The sequence below is a fragment of the Leptonychotes weddellii genome, chromosome 9, assembly GCF_054177405.1.
Source record: "Leptonychotes weddellii isolate Sample4059 chromosome 9, ASM5417740v2, whole genome shotgun sequence".
Taxonomy (NCBI): domain Eukaryota; kingdom Metazoa; phylum Chordata; class Mammalia; order Carnivora; family Phocidae; genus Leptonychotes; species Leptonychotes weddellii.
The window spans coordinates 103,500,574-103,526,569 of record NC_138377.1 but is presented as its reverse complement, the minus strand read 5'-3'; the positions used below and the strand labels follow the sequence as shown (position 1 = coordinate 103,526,569).

The 25,996-nt window shown below is 48.2% G+C and overlaps 1 protein-coding gene across 6 annotated transcripts in view; it reads left to right on the top strand.

The window, feature by feature from the left end:
• Window positions 1-25,996, top strand: part of TMEM266 (transmembrane protein 266) — a 121,771-nt gene that overhangs the window by 46,104 nt on the left and 49,671 nt on the right. For 4 of the 6 annotated variants that reach the window (XM_081829624.1, XM_081829622.1, XM_081829621.1 and 1 more), the window contains 2 exons: window positions 5,517-5,647; window positions 9,042-9,230. In XM_081829624.1, coding sequence (XP_081685750.1) covers window positions 5,529-5,647; window positions 9,042-9,230 — 308 coding nt within the window. In that variant the 5' untranslated portion in view covers window positions 5,517-5,528. Of the gene's footprint in view, window positions 1-4,898; window positions 4,970-5,516; window positions 5,648-9,041; window positions 9,231-23,285; window positions 23,571-25,996 lie in introns of those variants that run through there. The other 2 variants (XM_081829623.1, XM_081829626.1) reach the window with 2 other exon arrangements.

Here is a 25,996-nt window from a genome sequence, read left to right as displayed (position 1 = left end):
GTGATCTCTCCTCTTTCATTCATGATTTTATTTATTTGGGTCATTTCTCTTTTCTTTTTGATAAGTCTGGCCAGGCGTTTATCAATCTTACTAATTTTTTCAAAGAACCAGCTCCTAGTTTCATTGATCTGTTCTACTGTTCTTTTGGTTTCTATTTCATTGATTTCTGCTCTGATCTTTATTATTTCTCTTCTCCTGCTGGGTTTAGGCTTTATTTGCTGTTTTTTCTCTAGCTCCTTTAGGTGTAGGGTTAGGTTGTGTATTTGAGACCTTTCTTGTTTCTTGAGAAAGGCTTGTATTGCTATGTATTTTCCTCTTAGGACCACCTTGCTATATCCCAAAGATTTTGAACAGTTGTGTTTTCATTTTCATTTGTTTCCATGAATTTTTTTAATTCTTCTTTAATTTCCTAGTTGATCCATTCAGTTTTTAGTAGGATGCTCTTTAGCCTCCATGTATTTGAGTTCTTTCCAACTTTCCTCTTGTGACTGAGTTCGAGTTTCAAAGCATTGTGGTCTGAAAATATGCAGGGAATAATCCCAGTCTTTTCGTACCAGTTGAGACCTGATTTGTGACCCACGATGTGATCTGTTCTGGAGAATGTTCCATGGGCACTAGAGAAGAATGTGTATTCTGTTGCTTTGAGATGGAATGTTCTGAATATATCTGTGAAGTCAAAGATGTAATCATCAAGAGATTATGGTGCTGGCATAAAAACAGACACATAGCTCAATGGAACAGAATAGAGTACTCAGAAATGGACCCTCAACTCTGTGGTCAACTAATCTTCAACAAAGCATTAAAGAATGTCCAATGGGAAAAAGACAGTCTCTTCAACAAATGGTGTTGGGAAAACTGGACAGCCACATGCAGAAGAATGAAACTGGACCATTTCCTTACACCACACACAAAAATAGACTCAAAATAGATGAAAGACCTAAATGTGAGACAGGAATCCATCAAAATCCTTGAGAAGGACACAGGCAGCAACCTCTTTGACCTTGGCCGCAGCAACTTCTTCCTAGACACATAGCCAAAGGCAAGGGAAGCAAGGGCAAAAATGAACTATTGGGACTTCATCAAGATAAAAAGCTTTTGCACAGCAAAGTAAATAGTCAACAAAACCAAAAGACAGCCGACAGAATGGGAGAAGATATTTGCAAATGACATATCAGATAAAGGGCTAGTATCCAAAAGCTATAAAGAGCTTATCTAACTCAACACCCAAAGAACAAATAATCCAATCAAGAAATGGGCAGAAGACATGAACAGACATTTCTGCAAAGAAGACACCCAGTGGCCGATAGATGAATGAAAAAGTGCTCAACATCACTCAGCATCCGGGAAATCCAAATCAAAACCTCAATGAAATGCCACCTCACACCAGTCAGAATGGCTAAAATTAACAAGTCAGGAAATGACAGATGTTGGTGGGGATGCGAAGAAAGGGGAACCCTCCTACACTGTTGGTGGGAATGCAAGCTGGTGCAGCCACTCTGGAAAACAGTATGGAGGTTCCTCAAAAAGTTGAAAATAGAGCTACCATACAACTCAGCAATTGCACTACTGGGTATTTATCCCAAAGATACAAATGTAGTAATCCTAAGGGGTACCTGCACCCCAGTGTTTATAGCAGCAATGTCCACAGTAGCCAAACTATGGAAAGAGCCTAGATGTCCATCAACAGATGAATGGATAAAGAAGATGTGATGTATATATATACAATGGAATATTATGTAGCCATCAGAAAATGAAATCTTGCCATTTGCAAGGACATGGATGGAACTAGAGGGTATTATGCTAAGCGAAATAAGTCAATCAGAGAAAGACAATTATATGATCTCACTGATATGTGGAAATTTAGAAGCAAGACAGAGGATCATAGGGGAAGGGTGGGAAAAATGAAACAAGATGAAAACAGGGAGACAAACCATAAGAGACTCTTAATCTCAGGAAACAAACAGTGTTGCCGGAGTGTAGGGGGGTGGGAGGGATGGGGTGGCTGGGTGATGGACATTGTGGGGGTATGTGCTATGGTGAGCGCTGTGTATTGTGTAAGACTGATGAATCACAGACCTGTACCCCTAAAACAAATAATACATTACATGTTATTTTTAAAAAAAAGGAAAAAATGTGGCCTGTGGATCAGCAAACCAGTATCCCCTGGGAATTTGTTCAAAATATGAATCTCAGGCCCCCACCCCAAACATACTAAGTTAGAAAGCTTGTGGTTGGGGCCAGTAGTTTTCCAGGTGATTTTGATACGATGGAAAGTTTGAGAACCATTGATATAATAGTCAAATGGAGTGGTTGCATGTCAGACACCTGGGGAACTTAAAAAAAGATTCTCAAACTCCACCTACAGAGTTCTGATTCAGCAGTTCTGCAGTATAGCCTAAGAATTTATACGTCCCCAAAGGCCCCCAGGTGATTCTGAGTAAACCAGGCTTGGAAACCAATGGGATGTGTATGCCAAGGGGCCATTACACAAGTAAGGGTTGAGGAATAGACTTGGGCGCCTCTGGGGACAGGTGAACTGTATTACGGACTTTTTCACCTGGCAAGTGAGGGAACTGACAACTTGATCTTAGAAATCTTTTTCAGGGGCGCCTGGGTGGCTCAGTCGTTAATCGTCTGCCTTTGGCTAAGGTCATGATCCCAAGGTCCTGGGATTGAGCCCCGCATCGGGCTCTCTGCTCAGCAGGAAGCCTGCTTTTCCCTCTCCCACTCCCCCTGCTTGTGTTCCTTCTCTCGCTGTGTCTCTCTCTGTCAAATAAATAAATAAAATCTTTTAAAAAAAAAAGAAAGAAAGAAATCTTTTTCGGCTTTAAAATTCCTAGGATGCCAGCCTGAATTTTGCAGATCGGGCTGGAACAAGCAAATGATATTGGTAATTACAAAGGCTAATGAGCAACAAGTGGATTTTACTAAAGTCAAAAAAAGCAGCCTCACTACCCACCATAGCCAGACCCTGTAAATCCAAAACAGGTTTTCTCTTCTGCTTTTACTAGGTTTATGAGACAGCAGGTTTGCACTTCAAATGTTCATTTATAGAGTGCTAGACTACACCTGATTCGTGCTAGGCTTGTGCTTTGGGGTTATTTTATTTGGAGAATATTGTTTTTAAATAACATCTTCAGGGAGCTTGCTTTCTAAAATGTGCTGCTTGTTAAGGATCAAAACCACTGACTAAAGCAACCTACTCCTGTCCGTCCAAATATGATTTACCCTGTCTTCTACCTCATCTTTGCCTTCTACTGGAGATGCCAATCGTTTCTTACCCAGTCCCATATCTCCTTTTCAGGAAACTACCATCCCGCTTACAGGGAGTCTGCTCCTTCACTCAACTCCTGCTGGATGAATTTAAATCCATGATGCTGTGGAAAGTTAAAAAAAAAAAATACCTCATTGATCGAGTTTGGAAGATAACAAGATACCAATTAACTAACTTTTGAAAATCAGTAAATAAAAAGAAAAGTTGAGCATTTATCCTTTTCTATGTGAACTGTATTTTAGGCTAATCAAATAGTTGATGAGGAGGAGTTTGTCTTCATACAAGCTGATAAATGGAAAAGGCATGATAAAATCATAGTATCCCCCTTTTGCAAATCCTAATGAATTTATGGATCTAGGAAGTGATCACCAAGGGCTGTTAATATCACAAAAATAAGAACAAGAAGACATAAATCTCCTGATGAAAGTCACAACACTGCCTCTATAGCCTTGCTCACTTGGGAATACAGCCTGTTAAAACACCACTCTGGAAGTGGGCATTGCTCCCATGGTCTCCTGTTTGTGCGTACCCTGAGCCTGACTTCACTGAGGCTTATAAAGGAAAGAGTGAGACTATGTCTCTATTATGGAATGGAGACCCATATAAAGCTTAGTGTACAATTAATACCCAATTCCAAATACTGTAAGGGAGAGTTCCGATTCTAATGTTTAGAACCTTCTAAGGTATACCAAGGTAAAGGGGAAACCCTCAGCAGGGTATGGTTACAAAAAAACCTATCCAAATTCTCCCTGCTCTTATCCCTTGCTTTTTCTGCCCCACGTACAGCTGGTGTGGAAACGGTGGCCTCGTATATTAAAGCCCTTCTAATTTTAGAAAGTTCTCCATCTCTCTTCCAGTTGCTTTAAGACTTTCCCAAGATTTCCTCAAGTACCTTTAACTTCAGCTGTCATTTCTTAATTACACAGAACTTCAGGGAGCTTCCCCAGTTTGCAGATTTACCATCCATCTCCCAATACTTCTCACCCTGGGAGTGTCTGTGCCTTTTACATGATGTCACAACTCTTTTGTCTCTGATTCAAGTGTTTCTGCTTGCTGAGCTTTGGGATTGGGAGAGGGGGTTTCTCTCATGGTGATGTCTTGCAGGAAAGGCAGTTTGCAACAGAATGCAGTCTCCACAAGGATTGCCCCTTGGACAACCTCCCTTGTAACATGAACAAAATCACCCAGAACCCAGCTCTCTGTCTTTGTGTTCTTTCTGCCAGATTGTTACTGTCTCTTAGAAGACTTCCAGGTGGTCCCATGGCACTGGTTTATAGAAAAGTATATTCTGTTTACCTAGTCCAAATTTTAGGAGGAAATCTTACACTCAGCCATCCAAATGCTTTGGAATGTGCTCAGATTCAACAGACAGTGCAATTTAAATTTATAAAACAATATTTGTGATAATAAAAGCCAGCACTACACGCCAGGCACTATTCTAAGTGTTTTCACATGCATTAACTCATTTAGTTAGTTCTCTTATCATTCTTAAATAAGACCTTTTATTTTATTTTAAGATTTTATTTATTTATTTGACAGAGAGAGACACAGCGAGAGAGGGAACACAAGCAGGAGGAGTGGGAGAGGGAGAAGCAGGCTTCCTGCCGAGCAGGGAGCCCGATGCGGGGCTCGATCCCAGGAACCTGGGACCATGACCTGAGCCGAAGGCAGACGCTTAACGGCTGAGCCACCCAGGTGCCCCAGTTCTATTATCATTCTTATCTTATAGGTGGAGAAACTAGGGACAAAGGGGTTAAGTAATTTACCCAAGGTGACAGCACTAATAAGTGGGAGGCAGGCTCTGACCCCAGGCAGTCTGGCTCCAGGATGTGCTGCCTCTCTCATTGTGGGAAAACACCTGAGATTTTTGAGATTCCTAAAGCTGGAGTATAAATTACCCTGATTTGCTTAGGCATGCTGGAAAAGTGGAAAGAACTATAAACGAAAAGTCAGAAAACCCGGGGTCCAGTCTGGCTTTCTCTGTCATCTATGTGTGACACAGAAAATTCATCTTGTCACTCTGGACATATTTATTCATCTCTAAAAAGGAGAGTAATTACATTGGGTAATTGTAAGAATCTGTTCAACACATACTTTGTTCAAACATAACTTTGAAGAAAAGTGCTGTTTTATCAAAGAAAGTTCTAAGGACTTCCATTTTTAGATGAGTTTAGGAGGACTTTGGTTTGACATCTGTTTGACAGTGTAATAAATTCCTACCATTCAATTACTTGTTTTCAAGGTACCATTTTGTATGTCTTGTAAGAACTCACACTTAGAAATGCTGACGGCAGGCTTCAAGACGGCTGAGCCCCAGGAGACACTAAGAAAACCCATGGCTCTGGTTGCATCTTTCAACATGACCAATCCACAGTAAGTAACACCGGGATCTCCTCTCTGTGATTGCTGAGTTGGTACCTCAGAATCGTGGGTGCAACCAACAGCTCCTTCCTCAGCCCTGTGAAGGTGGAGGAGCTCCAGACGATTTTGTCCTTGAGCCTGACATTAAAATGATATGTTAAAATCTGCTCTTTCTCTGAGTTGCCCCACTAATGTCATCTCATTTTTTGGTTTAAAAAAGCAGAGAAATTCTGCAGTCCACAACTGTTGTTATACATCTTCCATAAGACAGGGATCTTCTGATTCCAAGCAACCACTGTACACACTTCCGTTAGCTGGATGTCATGGAAAATGGGGAAAACTTCAAAAGCAAACCTCAAGACAAGATTAGGACGTGCTTAAGGTGAATTAACAAAATGGGAATTGCAAGTAAATTTAGAAATCATGAGAGGGTTTCTAAAAGTAGGCTTTATGAAACCAAGGGCAGAAGTGCTTTCAGTTCCCCGAACCTAAGATGCCATGTAAACCACCACTTCATCTTACCAAACACCAGCGAAGTGGTCACTTATTTTGTGTTTTGCAACTCACTGGCAAAAATACCACGATGAGAACAGCATTCTTTCTGTCACACCATACTGCCCCAGCCTGCCTAGCTCTGGGGCGGGCTGCTGCCATCTGGAGCAGGAACCCGTTATCTCTTGCCCACAGTAATGCTGTGTAACAAACAACTGTGGTACCTGAGCAGAATACAGCATCAGTATCTATTCCTCCATGTGTGGGGTAGCCAGCTAGATACCTGCTCATCTGGAATCACTCTTAGATATGGAGCTTGGCTTGCTGTCAGCTGATATCGGTGAAACTGGATTCTGCTCAGTGTGTCCCTTATCCTCCCATAGGCTAGGCTGGTCACCTTCCAATGGCAATATCGGAGGTACAGGAGAAATTGAAGCTCCTTTTCACGCCTCTGCCTGTGTCACGTCTGCTAACATCCCCTTGACCAAAACAAATCATAAAACTGAGCCCAGAATCAAGGCAGGAGAATCATACTCTTCCTTCTGATGGGAGGAGCTCTGCAGGGTCCCATGGTAAAAGGAGAGGGTGAAGAATGGGGCCATTAATACCCATTGTCCATCATAGTGTTCTTCATATCTGAGACCAGAGGCTAGTCTCAACACCCAGGCTATGAACTGTGGGACCTTCACTCCCACCAAGGGAGGCCTTGTTTCCTCCTGCTGAGATGACCGCAGACCAGAGATGGTGCTGGGCTGCTATGACTCTAGCAAGAAAGTCAGGAAGGCAGAAGAAGCCTGTCCCCTGCTGCTCAAAGCCACATCCTGTTAGTCTCAGAAATTCACTCCAACCCTCTGAACATCCCACGGATCAGAAAGTTCTCTGTGTGCAGTTAAGCCACCCGTAGCTTCTGTGAGTAGCCCAGAAGAAAAGAGAACAAATTCAACCCAGCATTGACTTTTTTGGAAACACCTGGAGGAGCCAGGATTCCCCACTAAACACCCACACTTTTATTTCAATTGTTGAGAAACACAGAAGCCTCACATCCTATGACTGTTCTGTCTGAAGATCTTGAGTCATTTTGTAAATGTCACACAATGATGAGTACTATTATCTGTGCTTGACAGGTAGCAAAAAGCAAAGGTTTAAATAAGGCCTACCAAAGAGAATCGGGGCACTGGAAATTACTTGGTGAATTCAGGTCGTTTAGGCTCCCAACCGGTGGCATTCAAATAAAAATCCCTCTTTTTCCTCAATTATCTGCATGATTCAAGCAAGAGAGCAGTGGGCAGATTCGGCTCTGACATTCCTGGATAACTGCCGCTGTGTGTGGCTGGTTAGCTTTCAGTGATGGTTGGAAAAGGAAAGTTTGGAACTTAGGTGGAGGGACTTGTCCCTGCAGAGCTCCTCCCCCATGCTCCATGTCTCTTCTCCATATCAGATGCTAGGGTGAGAATGAGCCCTTAAGGAGCCTCCGTTTCACCTCCTTGTGTTTCAGCTGGAGAAACTGAGGCTCCAGAGAAGCCCCAGGGAGGTCAGCCTTGGAGTCGACACAGAGCCCAAGAACAGCTGCCAAGACTGACTGCCACCCCAGTAGTAAAACCGGCCTCTCAGTGTTCCCTCAGACATTTAATTTCCACTCCTCTCCATTCACACCATCTTTCTTTCTGACCTTCATTGTTTGGCCAGAAGCATAAGACCCAGCCCCTCGGGTTCTACAGGTTAAGAGAGGGTCAGGGATGTGTTGGGGGGACCAAAGACGGCACCCCAGGAAGGTAGAGCAAAGTGATCTAGCCCAGCATCTCTCCACAGGGTCCCTGTTGGTGTTGGGACAGGACACTTCTTCATTGTCAGCCACGCTGCAGGATGTGTAATACCCCCCTCCCACTTCTGTCAGTAGTGACCGAATTGCCATATATCCGCCAGGAGGTTGGGAGGTGATACTGCCTGGAGCTCAGAAGCCTTGTATTGCCGGAGTAGTTGTCAGGTATTCGCAGTGCCCTGCGTAAGCCCACCAGTGACGTAAGAGACTGACAGCTCCACAGAAGTTTGATCAAGTGGCCTCCTTTTCCTACTCTCAGCCTTAAGAGGGGAGATGGAGTAGGACCAGTTTAAGTGGGAAGGGAGTGGCAGCCAGGGACAGCTGGCCCCTGCTGTCCTCACCGTCCAAGGCCCAGGTGGTCTCTCCAGGTCAGTTCCCCAACCACCAGCAGTACATCCAGTCACAAACAGAAACCTCTCTTCTCTGTTGTGGTACAGATGGTAGAAACATTTTAAAGGACCTTTACAGAGAAACCCAGGAAACAGTTTAAAAGAGTATATTACTCCGGGGCGCCTGGGTGGCTCAGTCAGTTAAGCGTCTGGCTCTTGGGTTTTGGCCCAGGTCATGATCTCGGTCCTGGGATCGAGCCAGGTGTCGGACTCCCTGCTCAGTGGGGAGCCTGCTTCTCCCTGTCCCTCTACCCCTCCCTGCCACCCCCTCCCCCTGCTTGTGCTCTCCCTCTCTCTGTCAAATAAATAAATAAATCTTTAAAAAAAAAAAAAAAGAATATATTACTCCAATATAAAGTCTAGGGACCAAAAATCCTAAAGATCTAAGCCCAGGTTTTTCTGGTGGGCAGAATTTCCATCTGGGTCTTTAGCCCCCTTGATAAAGATCCTACCTCCATAGCTCCTATTTTCAAATCTGAGCAATTCCTCCTTCCCTTCCTCCATTGTTCCCCAACTGGTAGAGGACACAGGGGCTTCAGTCCAGTCCCTTGGATGGCCAGCATGGAGGATCGGCGACCTCAAGCTTCCCCTGCTCGCCACCAGCACAGCATAGATTCTGATGCATTCTTCTTCCTTCCCTCGGGGAGTAGAAAAATTACTTTGTTCTTGAGGGTTGACTGCCCTGTTGCCCTTCTCCCCAACTCAGGCCTGCCATAGAAGGAGGAATTTCTGAAGTTGAGATCATCTCCCAACAAGTAGATGAAGAAACCAAGAGCATTGCTCCTGTGCAGCTGGTGAACTTTGCCTATCGTGACCTGCCCCTGGCTGCAGTCGACCTCTCCACGGCGGGTTCGCAACTCCTGTCAAATCTGGACGAAGATTACCAAAGAGAAGGGTAGGTGCCGGGACTGGTGAGTAGCTAAGAAGGCTTTCGCATAATCCCCCGAGTTTCCATGGGTACCTCCAATGAGGCAGCACAGGGGTTAGAGACCAGAAGTTCACATTGGCCACCCAAGCTCTTTTTCTCCTCAGACATTGCTTCCTCAGAAAAATGCTTCGGGCACAGAAATATCTGTCGCTGCTAGATAACCTTTTATGTGACATTTGCTTGGAACTCAGAGATTCATAAAATTGTTTCAGGACTGAATTGCTCCTTAATGGCCCATCCATTACACTTGGGAATCAGGAGACCCACAGGGATTAGGAGCTGGCCCAAGGTCACAGAGACCATAGGGGGTGGACTTGGACTGCACTGCCCATTGTCAGCCAGCTCTTGCCAGGGAAGAGGCTGGGAAGAAAGCATTCTACACTCAGTAACATGCTGAGTGTGTAAGGGAATTTAGCAGCATTTAGCTAGGAACTTTGCAGACATTAGCTGCTCTCTTTTCAGCAAGGACATGTAGGATATGCTAGTCCTTGAGTCAAAGGAGTGGCCCCTACCCACTCCTACTTAGCTTGTCAAGCAGATTGGATGCCTTTGTTCCCCAGTTAATTTCTCATTAGCCTGGTCTGTCTTACAAACCTTCTGAAGCTGAATGGGTGTTAGAGCCGAATGGGGCAGGGGAGACACACCAGTTCGATGCTCTCCTTTTATGTAGGGGAACCTGGAAGGGCAGGAATAGGTCCTAGGGTCTCCCAGCAGGTCAGACTTTTCCCAGCCCCACCCTTCTGCTCATAGAGAATTTTATGATTCATTGTTTGCGTATAACACCCAGTGCTCCATTCAGTACGTGCCCTCTTTAATACCCATCGCCAGGCTAGCCCATCCCCCCACCCCCCTTCCCTCTAGAACCCTCAGTTTGTTTCTCAGAGTCCATAGATAGAGAATTTTAAACATTGGCCAGGACCTTAGGAGCCACTTCTGGGCCACTCTTCTTTCTCAGGTGTCTGTACATAGTTTGGAACATTCTGGCTGCTTTGAATACAAAAATGAAGGATTGCTGGGTTATTTTAGAAGCAAATGAGAGGGCTTAGCTAAAGGTAAATTTGCAGAGCTTGGATTTTCTGTGCTTGTTTCCCGAAGGGGCTCTCCCACTTCCCGAGAGAAATTTCCTAACTATTGTAAAGCCATACGCCTTTTGCAAAAACTGCACCCCAGGGGCTCTCTCTGAAAATATAATTTTCTCTCAGTATTGTGCATAGTAGAGTCGGGAGGACACTGGGGGAAAAGGACAGGCCAGCAGGTGGAAGCTAGCGAAGGGACGCCTGGCATCCTGAGCGCCGTCAGCACCCGTCTGATGGCAGGGCTGGCTTCTGGATCTCCAGATCCTTGAGGCCCTGAGCCAAGGCCGGTTTCAAGCCCGTGCCTCCTGCGCGTTGCACAGGCCCTACGTCTGGTTTAGTGCTTTGCTGCTCCTTCCCAGAGCCCCTGGTGACTGTGACACTGCAGTCTGGTGGTCAGAAGTGGTAGTGCGGCTGGTAACAAGTCCCAGTCTTTCCCGAGGACTGTTTCTCGCCCAGCCTGAGCCAGAGTTAGGCCCTTTTCAGGTTTGCAGTCAGGAGGTGGGGAGAGAAACGGGAAAGCCTCCAAGAGTTCTGGTTCGGGGCAGTGTGCACACGGGCAGCCTGTGGGCATGCGGTGCGCGCTGTGCGGCTCCCTCCCCGCCCCAGAGAGCCTGGACGGAGGCCTGCTTTATCATTCCACATGCTCCTGAATTAGACCCCGGCAAGGCTTCTGCTTCTCCAGAGTACAAATGAAGTGCCCGCGAGGCAGAGAGGCTCTTGATTTGCTGTGAGTGTCCAGGTGTGCCCCGGAAAGCTGCTCCTGTTGGGTAGGAGGCGGCCGGGGAGTGGATGTGCCCGGCTGCTGGAGCTCTCAGTGAGGAGCTTGCATTGGCGGCAGGAGGGCTTCCTGGAGGAAGGAGGAGCAGGCCCAGGGCAGAAGCCAGGGGAGGGGAAAGCGAAACAAAAGCACACTGCAGAGGGGATAGGCCTCTCTTCACAAGGCTTCTTGGCTCTTGCTGCATTTCCTGGGGGTTTCCCAGAATTTCCAACCTGGCCTATTCGGAAACACCGCCAAACAACGCTACCTACAGTTCTGGTCAGCCTTCCAAAAGGTGTGACGTAAGTTTCTTTAAAAACACCTCTTCTTACTGTTAAAAAACAAAATTCGTCTCAGTACATTTGAAGATCTGATTGGCTTTATTCAGTGATTTCATGGATTGGGTGCCATGCCATCTAGCAGATAGAAAGGAGGTCTGAGGGGCTGTACAAAATGAAAGACTTTTACAGGCAGAAGGAGGCCGCGCAAGAAAGTTATTCCAGGAAAGAGTGGACTGTTCAGGCAAGGCCACCTTCTTTGAGGGATGGCAGGGTCTGTAAGGAAGATGACCTCGCTGGTGCTGACCAGGTAGTTCCAGATTGACTGCTTCAAGGTGACATTCCTGGGGGAGGCTGAAGCTACAGTTAAGTTAGGTATTAAGTCTCGGTTTGCTGATATGCAGCTTAGCATGGGTGACTCCATTCTGGGCCTGTTACCTCTTTTTAAAAAGTGCCAAAGGAAGGGGCGCCTGGGTGGCTCAGTCATTAAGTGTCTGCCTTTGGCTCGGGTCATGATCCCAGAGTCCTGGGATCGAGCCCCACATCGGGCTCCCTGCTCCGCGGGAGGCCTGCTTCTCCCTCTCCCACTCCCCCCCTGCTTGTGTTCCTTCTCTCGCTGTGTCTCTCTGTCAAATAAATGAATAGAATCTTTAAAAAAAAAAAAAGTACCAAAGGAAGTGTTATATAGAGACATGAATGTTGTCTGTAGGAAATGACGAGACCTCAGGGATCCCAGCAAGAAAATGCCTTAGTGAGCCAGCTGCCCCACCATTCACTTGTTTTTAACTCAGTGGTATTTCAGTGCTTTTACATTACCCAGAATCTGAAAATGTTAGAGCTGGAAAAGACCTTAGAAAACATCTATGCTAGGGGCGCCTGGGTGGCTCAGTCATTAAGGGTCTGCCTTCGGCTCAGGTCATGGTCCCAGGGTCCTGGGATCAAGCCCCATGTCAAGCTCCCTACCCAGTGGGAAGCCTGTTCCTCCCTCCCCTCTCCCACTCCCCCTGCTTGTGTTCCCTCTCTCGCTGTGTCTCTCTCTGTCAAATAAATAAATAAAATCTTAAAAACAAAATAAAACAAAACCAAAAAATCTATGCTAAATACTCTAGTATTCCAGAGAGTGCAAGGAACTTGCCCGTGGTCACACAGCAGCAGAGTCTGAAACAGAGCCTCATCTCCTGGCCCCTGATCCAGACTAGCACTACTGGGCTTCTGTTTGTGACCTGTCCACAACATCACAGTCATGACTGTGGTTAACATGTCCTGCACACGTGACACCACAGCGGGGCCACACTCTCAGATACCTTTAACTGGTTGGGGTGTTTTGAATCCGTTTTCCCTTTTGCCCATGAAAGCCCCGTGAAGAAGGACCAGTCGCTGTGATGTGGGTAAGCCCCTAGGCATGCAGAAGAGCCCCGTCTCCATCAAGGGCCTTGCCTTTCCCAAGAGCCCATAGTCCTTCTTATGTGCCTGCCTAGCAGAGCCCAGACTACAGGTCTCCACTGCCTGCTCTCTATGCTCCTATACCCAGGCTGCTCAGGGTTCAGGGAGGAGAACCAGCCATCTGTGCAGATTGGCACCTTGGTCAGCTCAGCCTGCCCTAACAAAAGGCTGGTGCCTTAAACATCAGAAACGTTATTTTCTCACAATTCTGGGAGATGGAAGTCCATGATCAAGGTGCCAGCAGGGTTGGTGGCTGGTGAGGACTCTTTGGGTTATAGATGGCTGCCTTCTTGCTCTGCCCTCCCATGGCCTTTCCTCATTACCTGTGGGTAGAGGGAGAATGTGAGGTCTGGTCTCCTCCTCTTCTTTTTTTTTAAATTTAATTTTATTTTATATATTTTTTTATTATTAATGTATTATTTGTTTCAGGGGTGCAGGTCTGTGATTCATCAGTCTTACACAATAACAGCGCTCACCACAACACATATCCTCCCTAATGTTCCCACCCTTACCTCGTATAAATCTAATCACGTCCCAGAGGCCCCACCTTCAAATATCATCACACAAGGGGTTAGGGCTTCAAGATAAAATCAGGCACGGGGGGGGGGTGGGGCACAGACATTCGATCCATAATAGCACCTCCCCAGACTCAACATCTCTACTCTCAACTTTCTTCTCGGTTCTGCCTGACAGTGTCCCTCTGTGGTCCTGGCTGGCGGTCACTCCTGGTCCCAGGTGATCATCTCAGATTGCTTCTGTTTTCCTCAAGTCCCCCCTTGCCTTCAGCAGATGACCTCCTCTGCTCCTTCCTCAGAAAGTAGAAACTGTTCCAGTGGGCCCGCACCCTACCCCTCAAGCCCCCGCTGCTCCTTCTAGGGTCCCCCTCATCTCTGAGCTCTGATCCCCTTCTTCTCCCACCTTCTGAATGCGGTTCCATCAGTTACATCCTCACCCTGACTCACCAGGCACTCCTGTCTCACATTCTCCCTTGACTGCATGTCCCCTTTAGCTGCCACCCTCTCTCTCCTCTTCGTGGCCAAACTTCTTGAAAGCCTCATCTGCACTTGCCATGTCCCCTTTCCCTCGCAGTCATTCCTTACATTCCTTACATTCTTACATTCCTGTATCCCTACTGCAGTCCAGCTTGAGCCCCATCTGCGTGGTGGAAACTGCTCTGTGTTGCTGGGACCCTTATGTTATCCTCTGGCCAGCACTGGAAACTAGCAGCGCCTCCGTCCCTCTTCAAACACAGCCTCCCTGTGTCTGCTGCTATACCACACTCTCCTGATTTTCTTCCTGCCCCTCTGGCTCTGCTGTCTAAGCCTTTTAAAAATTGTTCTTTCTCTGCTTGGTCCCTCAGTGTTGGGGCTCTTCATTTTCTGTCTTTGGTCATTTCCTCTCTACTGATTCTACACATGGGATACTTTCGTCCAGTCCCATGACTTAATATTTTTCTACTTGTACTTTGAAAGCCATATCTCTAATGCAGATCTCTGGCTCTCGAACTGCTGGCTCATATCCAGCCACTTCCTGGATGTCTTCACAGGGATCCCAAACACACCTCAGAATCCTAACAAGTATCCATGGAATAGTCTATTCTTCTCCTGAGTTGGCTGCATATTTGACAGGAGAGTTCTTGTCTCCATACAAGTCATTGCTAAAAACAGCCTTTTCAGTAACAGCACTCAAGTCCAGCCTGAGGAGCCACATCCTGCCCCTCCAGAACTTCTGGCCTTCTCTTTTTTTTTTTTAAGATTTTATTTATATATTTGAGACAGAGAGAATGAGAGACAGAGCATGAGAGGGGGAAGGGTCAGAGGGAGAAGCAGACTCCCTGCTGAGCAGGGAGCCCGATGCGGGACTCGATCCTGGCACTCCAGGATCATGACCTGAGCCGAAGGCAGTCGCTCAACCAACTGAGCCACCCAGGCGCCACTTCTGGCCTTCTCAAACCCAAACTTGGAACTGAACTGTCTTCTCCCAAAATGTATTTTCTATAGCTCCCATCAGTGGACCTATATCTAGCTGCCAGGCCTCCGGACCCATTACCTCCAGAATGAGTTACAGGTGCATTTTGGCTCGTTTGGAATGACTCTGAGCCTCCTTGCCGCCTTTTCAGGAGCCACGGGTTTCCGAGACACCAAAACTCCGTGAAGCTAGTCAGTCAGGTGTGGTCACTACTGGGATTTGTGTGCTTCCTCCTCCCCTGCTCTGGCTCCTTCTCATCCATGTCCACTGCCCATGAACCCACTGCCACCAACAGTTCCCAATGTGGCAGTGTTTGTGATCAGTTCAGGGGTTTCAGAAACCCCAAGGCCACATGTACCCACACAGGGTGGGCTCCATGCCAGGTGGGGAAGAACAGCCTCCCCCCACCAGCCCCCCACCAGCCCCCGACCATACTACACTGTCTGTGAACCCGGAGGTGGCTCTGCTTATGGCCGCAGCTCTGGTCCTGTTTGCTGCTGACCTTCACCCCTCTACCAGCAGCTGTCCAAGCCAATCCACGGGGCGGCGCTAGCACACCACGCCCCTGTGGTCATCATCCTTTCTCTCCCTGCCTCTTCCCCCTAACCGGGCTCAGTCATTAAGGGTCTGGGTTATAGATGGCCGCCATCTTGCTCTGCCCTCCCATGATACCTTTAACTGGTTGGGGTGTTTTGACACAGCACAAACCTGCAAGTACGTCCACAGATGTGAAAGCTCAGGAGACGGGAAGAGGGGAAACAGAGAAGGTGTCTGAGCATGTCTGAGCCCCAGCTGAGCTGGTCACAGTGCCGTACTACACTGATCACCTGAGAGACCAGGCCAGTTCCTTTGCTCTCACCCCTCATGTTCTGCCATCTCCACGTCCTGTAAATTCCTGCTGCCTTCATACCTCTTCAGTATACCACCCTTCTCACAAAGGCTTGGTGACTATCAGCCAGCTACTTTGAACTGCATACAACAGAAAGCCCATCTCAAACTCAAATAATGATGACTTTGATTAGCCCATGTAACATGGAGCACAGAGTTAGGCAGCGTCAAGGTTGGTCCAGAGGCTAAAGGACCAGATTCCTTCCATCTCTCTGTTCTGCTGCCAACAGTGTTGGGCTAGACAAGAGGCCACAAAAGAGGAAATTCAGAGAAGCCCAAGGTCTCCACCCCAGGGTGATGATGGTGATAGAATGTGTTGAGAAAGGCAGTATAAGGCAAGAGTCATTCACCCCCTTTTACAGAGGAGATTCTGTGGCCACAGAGAGAAATAGTGCTCCCCGTATTTTTGGTGGAAAGAAGGTACAGAGAGGGTCACGAGATGTGGTGGTATAGTCTTTGTCAAAAATATAAAAATAAAGTAAGAAATGAAAGGCATTCAGCTTTTTGGAATTATTTACATTTTAGGGTTCTAAAATGTCAGACCTGAGAGGTCAGGGCTAGCCCCCTGGAAAACAGAAGCTTGGAGGAAGGAGGGGTAGACAGAAAGGGATGTTACTACTTAAAGATGACGCCAATGGCACATTTCTGTCAGAACTTCACAGTCAGAGGAAGAAGACATAATAGCACAGGAATGGCTTTTTAGCTGTCAGGCTGGAAAAAAAAAAAAAGGTCCAATATAGCAACATCTTTAAATAAGGACTAAACTAATTTTAGATATGCCAGCAAACAGAGGCTGGAGGCAAGGAAGGGGAAGGGGAGGAACATCCTAAACCAAAGCCCAAAATACTGTCCTTTCTCCCTATACTGTCTAGCTCAAGGACCACCTCCTCCAGGAAATCTTCTGTGCCCCCACCCCACCCAGGGCAGGGCCCCAGGGTTCTGTATACCCCTAGCCCTTTGTCTCCCTTTATCTAAGCACTCGTGACACTGGGCTTTACTGGCCTGCTCACCAGTCTGCTTCCAGTACTGGACCACGTGCTCCCTCGGGGCAAGAATCAGATCCTTTGAGCCTGGAACAGAGAGAGTGTTGATGGAAAGAAGGAATGAGTTGGATGAATGAGTGAGTGAGTGAATGGATAGGACTGTGTTAAGATAAGGATGAAGAGAAGGGGAAGCCAGTTCTGTTTGGGGAGAATTAGGGGCTGGTCCCCGACTTCTTTGGGGTCAAGGATGAGCCACAGGGAGAGACCAGGTTTCTTTTTTTAAGATTTTATTTATTAGAGAGCAGAAAGGGAGAAGCAGACTCCCCACTGAGCAGGGAGCCCAACATGGGGCTCGATCCCAGAACTGCAGGATCATGACCCGAGCCGAAGGCAGACGCTTAACTGATTGAGCCACCCAGCCACCCCAGGACCAGGTTTCTCATGCCCCAGAATGCAAGGCTGCGGTCTGTGGCTGGCCCACCCCTGAGCATCCCTGCTAATTCCACACCCCTCCACAAAGTCATCCTAGAAAAAATAAATTAGATTTGCCTCAGAACATGCCAACTTCACCTAGAAGAAGGAAAAGCCTGGGGCACCTGACCTGGGTGGCTCAGTCAGTTGGGCGTCTGCCTTCGGCTCAGGTCATGATCCCGGGGTCCTGGGATGGAGTCCCACATCGGACTCCTTGCTCACTGGGGAGTCTGCTTCTCCTCCCTCTGTTCCTCCCCCAACTCATGCTCGCTCTCTCTCGCTCTCTCTCTCTCAAATAAATAAATAAAATCTTTTTTAAAAAAGAGGGAGGAGGAAAGCCTTTTGGGGCTCAGAGTTAAAAGGCAGGTGCATCCCTGCCATGACCTTGCAAGTGCATCTAAAAGTTCTGTATCTACACTTGGCTGGCAAAGTCTTTTGTGTTTTTCCCCCAAGGAGAAAAACGTTCAAAAGGAGATTCATTAATCCATTTTCTTGATGTCAGTAAGATCTGCCTATAATAAAATGCCTCTTCCTCTGGCGTACTGGCTGGATCTGGGACTCTGTATTTTCAATAGGCTAAGGCTTCCAGGAAGCTTCTTGATGCCCCAAACAGGCAATAAAGGTTTAATTAAGATTAAAAAAAATTCCCGGTAAGCACAGGTTAGCTTCTTCTCTGTAGTCCAAGAATCTCAAAGATTTTTCTTCGATTAAGAAGGCAATAAAGGGGCGCCTGGGTGGCTCAGTCGTTAAGCGTCTGCCTTCGGCTCAGGTCATGATCCCAGGGTCCTGGGATCGAGCCCCGCATCGGGCTCCCTGCTCCGCGGGAGGCCTGCTTCTCCCTCTCCCACTCCCCCTGCTTGTGTTCCCTCTCTCGCTGTGTCTCTCTCTGTCAAATAAATAAATAAAAAAAAATCTTTAAAAAAAAAAATAAATAACATTTAAAAAAAAAAAAAAAGAAGGCAATAAATTCACAGATTTATTCTTTCTCAACAAAATAAACCTTCCGGCCACACTGATGCACCGGTGCCGGGTGTACGGCCGCAGGCTACCACTAGGTGGCGGCAGAGCGCCTCTGACCACCTTCGCGGGGTGCGTGAGTGCTGCCTAGAATGGCGGAGGAAAGTGTAAGCCCAAGGACAAGTCCCCCGTTGCAAGTGGGCTGAATTCATGGTGTTTGGGGGTCCTCAGTCACCTGTGGAGGCACCTGGAATCCACACTTTGGCCAAATAGAAGAAGGGGGAGTGTAGCTGCCTCGGGGTTTGCCAGACGACAGAGAAGTGGAAAACAGTAGGTGAGGAAGCTGGCCTAATCCACACATCCCTGCTGCAAAGCCTGGCAAAGGAGGTTTTCAGACTTGTGGCCAATTCTGCGAATTGAGGACTCCTGAGGTGGGAGGGCGCCTTAGAGCCACTGCCCAGCAGCACCCCAGTCCCTAACAGGTCAGATGTGGCCCCTCAGATGCGCGTGGACAATGCCCTGGGTCCCCCTGCAAGTAGGAGCAGCCAGTCTGTGGTGTCTGTCTGCCTTTGTGTCCCCAGAGGGGGGTTTTGTGCCTCACCATGGTGAGTGACAGCTCCTAGCTCCCAGCCCCGAGCTCATACCGCCACACCCTGCTGTCTTTCCCAGAGTTGGCATTTCCCAGGATGCAAGAAACCTGAGATTCTGGGACAAGCAAATGTCAGACTCCCTGACCCCCGCTGCACACAGCCCTCCTCCTGCTCTCTTCCCCAAGGCAGTGAGGCTAACCTTTAGCTCTGATTGCAGAACTGAAGCTGCCAGTATGGAAACCAATTTCTTTAGTTCCCCAGACGGCCGGGAGGTCATCTCTCACCTCCAACCTGAGAGTTCCTGTTACGTGACATGGATTTATGTGCTCGTATTTCTGGGTCTGAGTGCACTTCTGTGGTCTGCCTCCTGGAATTGGGTGCAGGAACAAAGAGGATGCCTGACAGCGCTTTTCCTGTTGTTCTGGTTCTCCCTGGGACAGAAAGGAACCCCACTGACCCTTTCAGATATTTAGCAAAAGCGTGTCCCTGTGGGCATTGGGTTGATGGTTGTCACAAGTGGATATTTGTCTCTTTGGAGAACTCCTGTGCATGTAGGCTCATTTCCCTCTCCTGCTTTTCTCCCTTTATTTGTTTTGCTTTTCAGAGTGGCCTAGGACTAGGAGCTCACCGCTTAGTCAGAATTCATTTTACAAGGCTTCAGGCTCTGTGAGGATAAAGGCCCTGTCCACTATCATGTGCTCACCACCTAATACAGTGCCTGGCATTTAGGGGGCACGTAATAACCATGCCTGGAATGGAATGAATGTTGATGTTTAGATTAATTAATCCCTTTTCTAATGCCCACATACCTAAATCATCATCATAGTAGATACGTATAGTAGACATGAATGAAGTAAGTACTGTTATGTGCTTTCCATATGTTATTTTCAATATTTTAGAACAACAACCCTGCAAAGGTAGATAATACTTACTCCTATTTTGGAGATTAGGAAATTAAGACTCAAAGATTACACTCAGAGTTCAGTCAGTTGTGAGACTGTGACTTGGAGACTCCAGTTGCCACCCAAACCCAACTGATGGAAAAGTCTGGCTTTCCCCACCATTCGTTAACAAAGAAAAAAATTGAAGGAATTGTCTTCTAAAACAACTAGATGAGTTAACATTTGTAAAGTGCTTGGAAAACTCCTGTTTCATAGTAAATGCTGTATAAGTGTTTGTTAAATCAATAAAAATAAAGCCTAGGTCGATGCCAGAAGTTGGACTAAAGTCCACCTCATGGCTTTCTCTGACAGTGTTTTAATCACCAGGAACAAATGCAGTAGAGTGGGGCCCTGGGCTGTTCTGTTGACCCTTGACACCACCACCACGTCTGCAGCATCCAGGCCACGCGTGTTAAGCATCACAGAATTGGAGCCCTTGGGGCTAGGAGGGGTCTCACACTGCCCAGTCCTGGAGTTTGAACCTGGAGCCCAGGTGTCCTTTGATGATCCCTCAATGAGATTCGAAAGGTCCATGCACCCCTTAGAATGTGATGCCCAGTGTTGTGGTTTTCTGCATTTTTTAGGCACAGGGCCACAGTTTTTGTCCCGTTAGAGAGCTCTGCGACCCAGCAGGATTCTGAGGCTCTGGTTTGGCAGTGCCTCCTAAGGTCCGCATTAGGGGCAGGTAGGGAATCCCAGTGCTCGGGACTTCATTCCGGCCCCCACTACCAGACAGGCTTCTGACTCCCTCAACCCCCTCCCCTAGCTCCTTTCCTAGGGGACTTGATGGATGAAAATCACAATGTAGGACTGACAGGGCCATCTGGTCTGGCTGTCTACAGGGAAATAAGCTTTTCTGTCGTCTGCTGCCTCCTCCCGGGACACCATGACTCTCCACTGCCTGTGAGCACCTTTTCAGACAACTTGAAGGGCCCCACATTACGCAGACTCTCGCCACCGCCCCCTTCCCCTATCATGCATGTTCCCAGCCACGCCAGCCCGGCAGCCACGGTGGCCCGGCTGCTTCATGGATTGCCGGGGCGGGAGAGGCCACGGGAGCAAACAGCCTCTGCTATCCTCGCACGGCATGCTTCTGCTTCACCTTTCAGAAAGGGGCTATTTCAGTGCCAAGCTTGGGAATGCTGCCTGATGGAGCAGTGACCTGGAGCTGCCTGCTTCCGGGCCACTCCCGCGGCCTTACCTCACACGAAAGATACATCGGAAACTTGCCAAAGTTCATCCTAATTTTCTAGAAGTTATTCTTTCAAACCTTTATCAAGACACCTAAGAATATAAAGCAGAAGCAGTAAAGGTACCCAGCACCCCCACTCCCGCCCCAGGATTTCTCTGAGGCCTCGGGAACTAGTAGAACCTCGCAGCAGAACACCTGGCTACCTGCCAGGGGATGCCATCTGGCTGTTGATATTTACAGACTTTGGCAGCCCAAGCCTGCCTCCTGGAGCGGGCCCCTCTGCTGTCGCTGTAGCAAGCTATGAAATTGATAGACGCCTCCCCTCTGGTGGCAATTCCAGGGATAACACCATCCTGAGAACCAGCTCCCGGGCCTTGATTGGTCTGGATGCTGAAGGAAGTGTCTTCTCTAATTAACAAGTCAATGCTTATTTCCCTTCTGGCCCATTAAGCTCCTCGAGTCATTATTTAACCACTCAGGGATATTTTGAAACTGGACACATTCTATTTTTCTGCTAAAACACAGTGTCTTAGGAATGTCTGAGTCATTTGAATTTCACAAGAATTTTATTAGCAGCTTGGGATTTCCAAACAGTCCCTCAGCCAGAAAGTCTGCTGCTTCAGCCCAACCTCTGTCCTGGAGCCTTGGGGTACATGGTCCTGCTCTTCAAGGAGCTAGAAGCCAAGAGCCTGCTTGGATTCTGACTTCAGCCTCATGTCTCTGGCTGAGGAAGCCCTTGACACCCCCACAAAGGCACGCACTCAGTCTCAGTGAGTGTCCCTGAGTGTGGGGGGGCGCTGCCCAGTGGGCCTGCCTGCCTCTTCACTCCCCCACTGGCTGGGCCGGCACCTGCTTGCCTCCACTGGCTCATAGCTGTTGCTCCCAGACCCCCTTTGCCATGCTCCACCCATCTCCCGAAATCCCTGCCACCTCTCACAGAGCAGGTCTCCCCCAAATCACTTGCCATCTCACTGAAATGCAGACTCTTACTCAGTGGGCACAGAGCAAGCCCCCAATTCTGCATTTCTAACCAGGTCCCAGATGATGCCTATGCTGCTGGTCCATGGAGACCACTTGGCGTCAAGGACCTAGGACATTGGTTCTTAATCTCAGCCACACACTGGAATCACCTAAGAAGACAAAAAAATACTGAGGCCTGGGTCCTACCCTACAAGTTGTGGTTGAAATGGTCTGGTGTGTGGCCTGGGCACTGGAACTTTTAAAAGCTCTCTTGGTGGTCCAAGGATGCAGCCCCCGTAAAGAACCACTAACCACAATGCAGACTGCAGATTTCCAGCCCCAGGGCAACTGAGCCTCTTCAGACGCTCTGTCCCTCCATCTGCTTCAGTTCAGTCCACCCCCACGTATGTTGCCCTGGGGTCCACATCTACCAGGATGCAAATAGAACTTCTTGACCTTGTGCAGAATGGGGACTGCCTGAGGTCCCTCCCCAGTGGGTCTGGTTGAGGGCTGGTAGTTGAAAGCAAAGTCAGGGCAGGCATGAGGGGCAGTTGGGCTGGAGCAGATAGAAGAACAGGACAAGTGTGGTGGGCACAGGCTCTGTTTGGCCGCTGCCTTGGGGGTTCCTTGGGAACTGTGCAGTTGTGCCCAGGGCCATAGAAATGCCTGCAGCATCAGCCCTTGGTGGGGTTTGGCAAAATGCACTTGGCACTGAAGGGGAAAGCCCTCTCTCCTCCCAGCCCAACTCCTGGCTCCTGTTCTTCTCGTGTTTATTCTGTTGGATGTTCTTTGGCCTGAGCAGAATTTTACCATGAATAGGCGCTATGTAGTGTACATTCTACCACGTCCCCAGATATGCCAGGCCGCACTCCCTCCAACTCTTTCTCAAATGTCACTTTCTCAGTGTGGCCTATCCTGATCACCTTATTTAAAAGGTCACCCTTGATGCCCCATCACCTCCCCCCCCCCCCACCCCGTACTTACCACCTGTAATACACCACATAATCTACAAATGTGTTATGTTTGTTGTTTGACTCCCTCACCCACTCAGATGTAAACTGCCCAAGGGTTGCGGCCTGATCACAGTGCCTCCCTAGCACCTGGTGGGTACCTGGCATTCCTTTGACTTCCAGGCCTTCCCCTGCCGCATGCCTGGTCCCCTACCTGGCTCCTCCCCAAAGCCGAGGAGCGCTGTGGCCCACCGCGGGCAGACTCCAGACACCTGCTCTTTACCTGGCCACGAGTCCCCAGTCTCAGCTGCCCCACTTTGTACCTACAGCTTCCCAATAACCAACCCCTGGTCTGGTTAGGAAGTTTTTCTAACCAAACAAGAAAATAAAAATAAGCATTTCAGTGTTTTAAGCAGCAACGTAAAATGACTTCCCTCCCATGGAAGCAGGACAATCAAGATCAGAGTCTTCTGTTTGTAGAGAAACAAATGTTTTGTTTCATCCTCTTCTTTCTTTCTTTTTTTTTTTTTTAAGATTTTATTTGAGAAAGAGTGAGAGAGAGCGAGAGAGAGCACATACAGAAGGAGAGGGGGAGAGAAGCAGACTCTCCGCTGAGCAGGGAGCCTACCGCAGGGCTCAGTCCCAGGACCCTGGGATCATGACCTGAGCCGAAGGCAGACGCCCAACCGACTGAGCCACCCAGGGACCTTGTTGAAGGTAGAAGGAGCAGACTCTGAGGGGCGCATCCATTCTCCTGGGGTGCACAAGGCACCAAGGCGAACAGATACCCCAGCTCCTTGCATTGAATGTGCCAAAAGTCTTCCTGCGGGCTGCTCGGGGTGACACAGCCCAGGTACATGGCCTTCACAGCTCCCCTTTTTAATTATAATTGCAGAACGTGCTTGCCTCACCTTCCAGATGACAATGAAATGACATCAGTTTTCGGGGCCACCAATAATGGGACTGGGTTTCCGAGGTGGAATTGGAGTGGAGTCTCGTTTGGGAGTGGCAAGCGCGGTGCTTGCGGTGCTGAGTGATCGGGAGGGGTTGACAGGAGGGCAGGAGGGAAGTGCTGAGGCCACTGCAGGCTGGCACGAGAGAGGTGTGAAGGGGTGAAGGATTAAAATAGGGCCACTGGGAAGTTGGGGCAGCAATATCACACTGGGAAAAGGAAAAGGGCAGGTAGGTGAGGTGGGCAGATGGATGGGGAGAAATCAGCTGAGTCATGAAGGCCAAAGAGATCTCAGGCTTCACAGGGTCTTTCATATGCAAAAGCAACGCACTCCTGGGGCACCTGTGAGCGGCATCCTCAGGCTTCTCCGGGCCTCCGGGCCTCTGGGCTGTGAGGTGGAGGCCTCAGCACCCTCGTCCTTCTTTGCTGGCCTTCCCTTCCCTGGCTCTGGCTTCTACCTGTAACTCAGGGTTCTCATGCGTCCCTCTGACGAAATCACAGCCGCTCTCACCAGACCCCTTCCACACCCCTCTGCTCTGAACAGGACACCCAGTTTCACTTGAATTTCAGATAAACAATGAATACTTTTTTAGTGTAACTATATCCTACGCAGTGTTTGGGATGTACTTGTACTAGAAAATTGTTCATTGTTTATCTGAGATTTAACTGGATGTTCTGTATTTTCTCTGGCAACCCTCCTGAGCTCTATATGATGTCAGTTTGGGGTCTTTGTACCACCCTCCAACAGCTGGGGGCTCCTTCAAGCTTTCCCTAGATGGATCGTGAGGAAGAAACTCCGCCTCAAAGCACTCACAGTATTCCTTTGCAGAGAAGGGAGCATCTCAGAATTCCCTCTTCCAGTGACACCCTTGGGATCCCTGAGGGGTGGGGGGGGGATGCTGACCCCCTTCAGCAGATGCTCCCTCTGGATGGAGAGGAGGGGGACAGCCAAGTGTTTGGCCATCGAATAACAACATCAACGTCCTCATCAACCCATTTCAGCAACATGGTGCTTTATAGGTCAGATACATTCCCTCATTTAACTTTCAGTAGGAGTTAAGGAGTTTTATAAGTGGGAGACTGAGGCCCAGAATGCAGAGATACCTTCACACATAGTCCTGGGTGTCTGAAAGTGGAGCCAGAAGTGAGGGTTCCCTGCCTAGTGCTACCTCTTCTCCTTCAGGATGCCTGATTCTTCCTCAACAAGGCAGTGAGGTTTGGCCTGAGCTCCCCCATCCCCCTAGAGGCACCCCTGTTTCCCAGGATCTTGTGTTCCTAATATGATTTTTTTTTTAAGATTTGATTTATTTATTTGACAGAGAGATACATAGCAAGAGAGGGAACACAAACAGAGGAAGTGGGAGAGGGAGAAGCAGGCTTCCTGCCAAGCAGGAAGCCCAATGCGGGGCTCGAACCCAGGACCCTGAGATCATGACCTGAGCCGAAGGCAGATGCTTAACGACTGAGCCACCCAGGCACCCCCAGGATCTTGTGTTCCTGAGGGGTGTCCATCAAATGCCCTGAAGGACCTACCCAGCTCTGAGGTTCTGCCCCTCCTTCCCACTTCCAGTCCTACTCGGGAAAAATACCACCCTTGGTGGCTTCATCTCCACCTCTTGGGGTTTCCCAAAAGATTGTCCATGAAGCACTTGTCCCACCAGATGCTCGGCGACAAGACGTTGCTGTGATCCAGCGAGTTTGGAAAGCACTGATACTCTGATCCCTTTTGAGCATGATGATGCATAATAACATTAAGGGCACTGAAATGTCCTGCCTAGAAAAATAGCCACTTGACTTTGACCCCAATTTTCCAAAACATGTCCAACCATAGAAATTATCAAATAACAGCCATCGACATTCTGTGGAACTAGGATTCCATACAACCCACTTTGAACTAAATAGAGATTTAGTTCAAATCTTTGTTTGTATAGCTGAAAAGCATTGAAAATTCATTAATTTATTGAGCATTTATTAGAGGTGAGTTGAGGGCTTCCTAAATTCAGAGCCTGTGCTAGACTCCAAGACCACACACAGACGTACAATAATAACAGCTCATTTTCATGCAGTTCTTACACCTAGCCAGGCTCTCCGCTGATCTTTGTGATCTCCAGTGATTACAAGGAGCCTCTGAGATGTGGGTTTCACACCCATTATAATGATGAGGAGACTGAAACATGGACTAATGCTGTGAGTTGCCCAGGTCAGCCTATAGCTCCATCTCCTCATGAGTTGGTTTTGCTCTTCATGATTCTACCCAGTGGCCTCTTGAAAAACGTTGCATTTTGCTGGGAAATTTAGAGCCCGGGAGGAATGACGAGGGTGAGTCT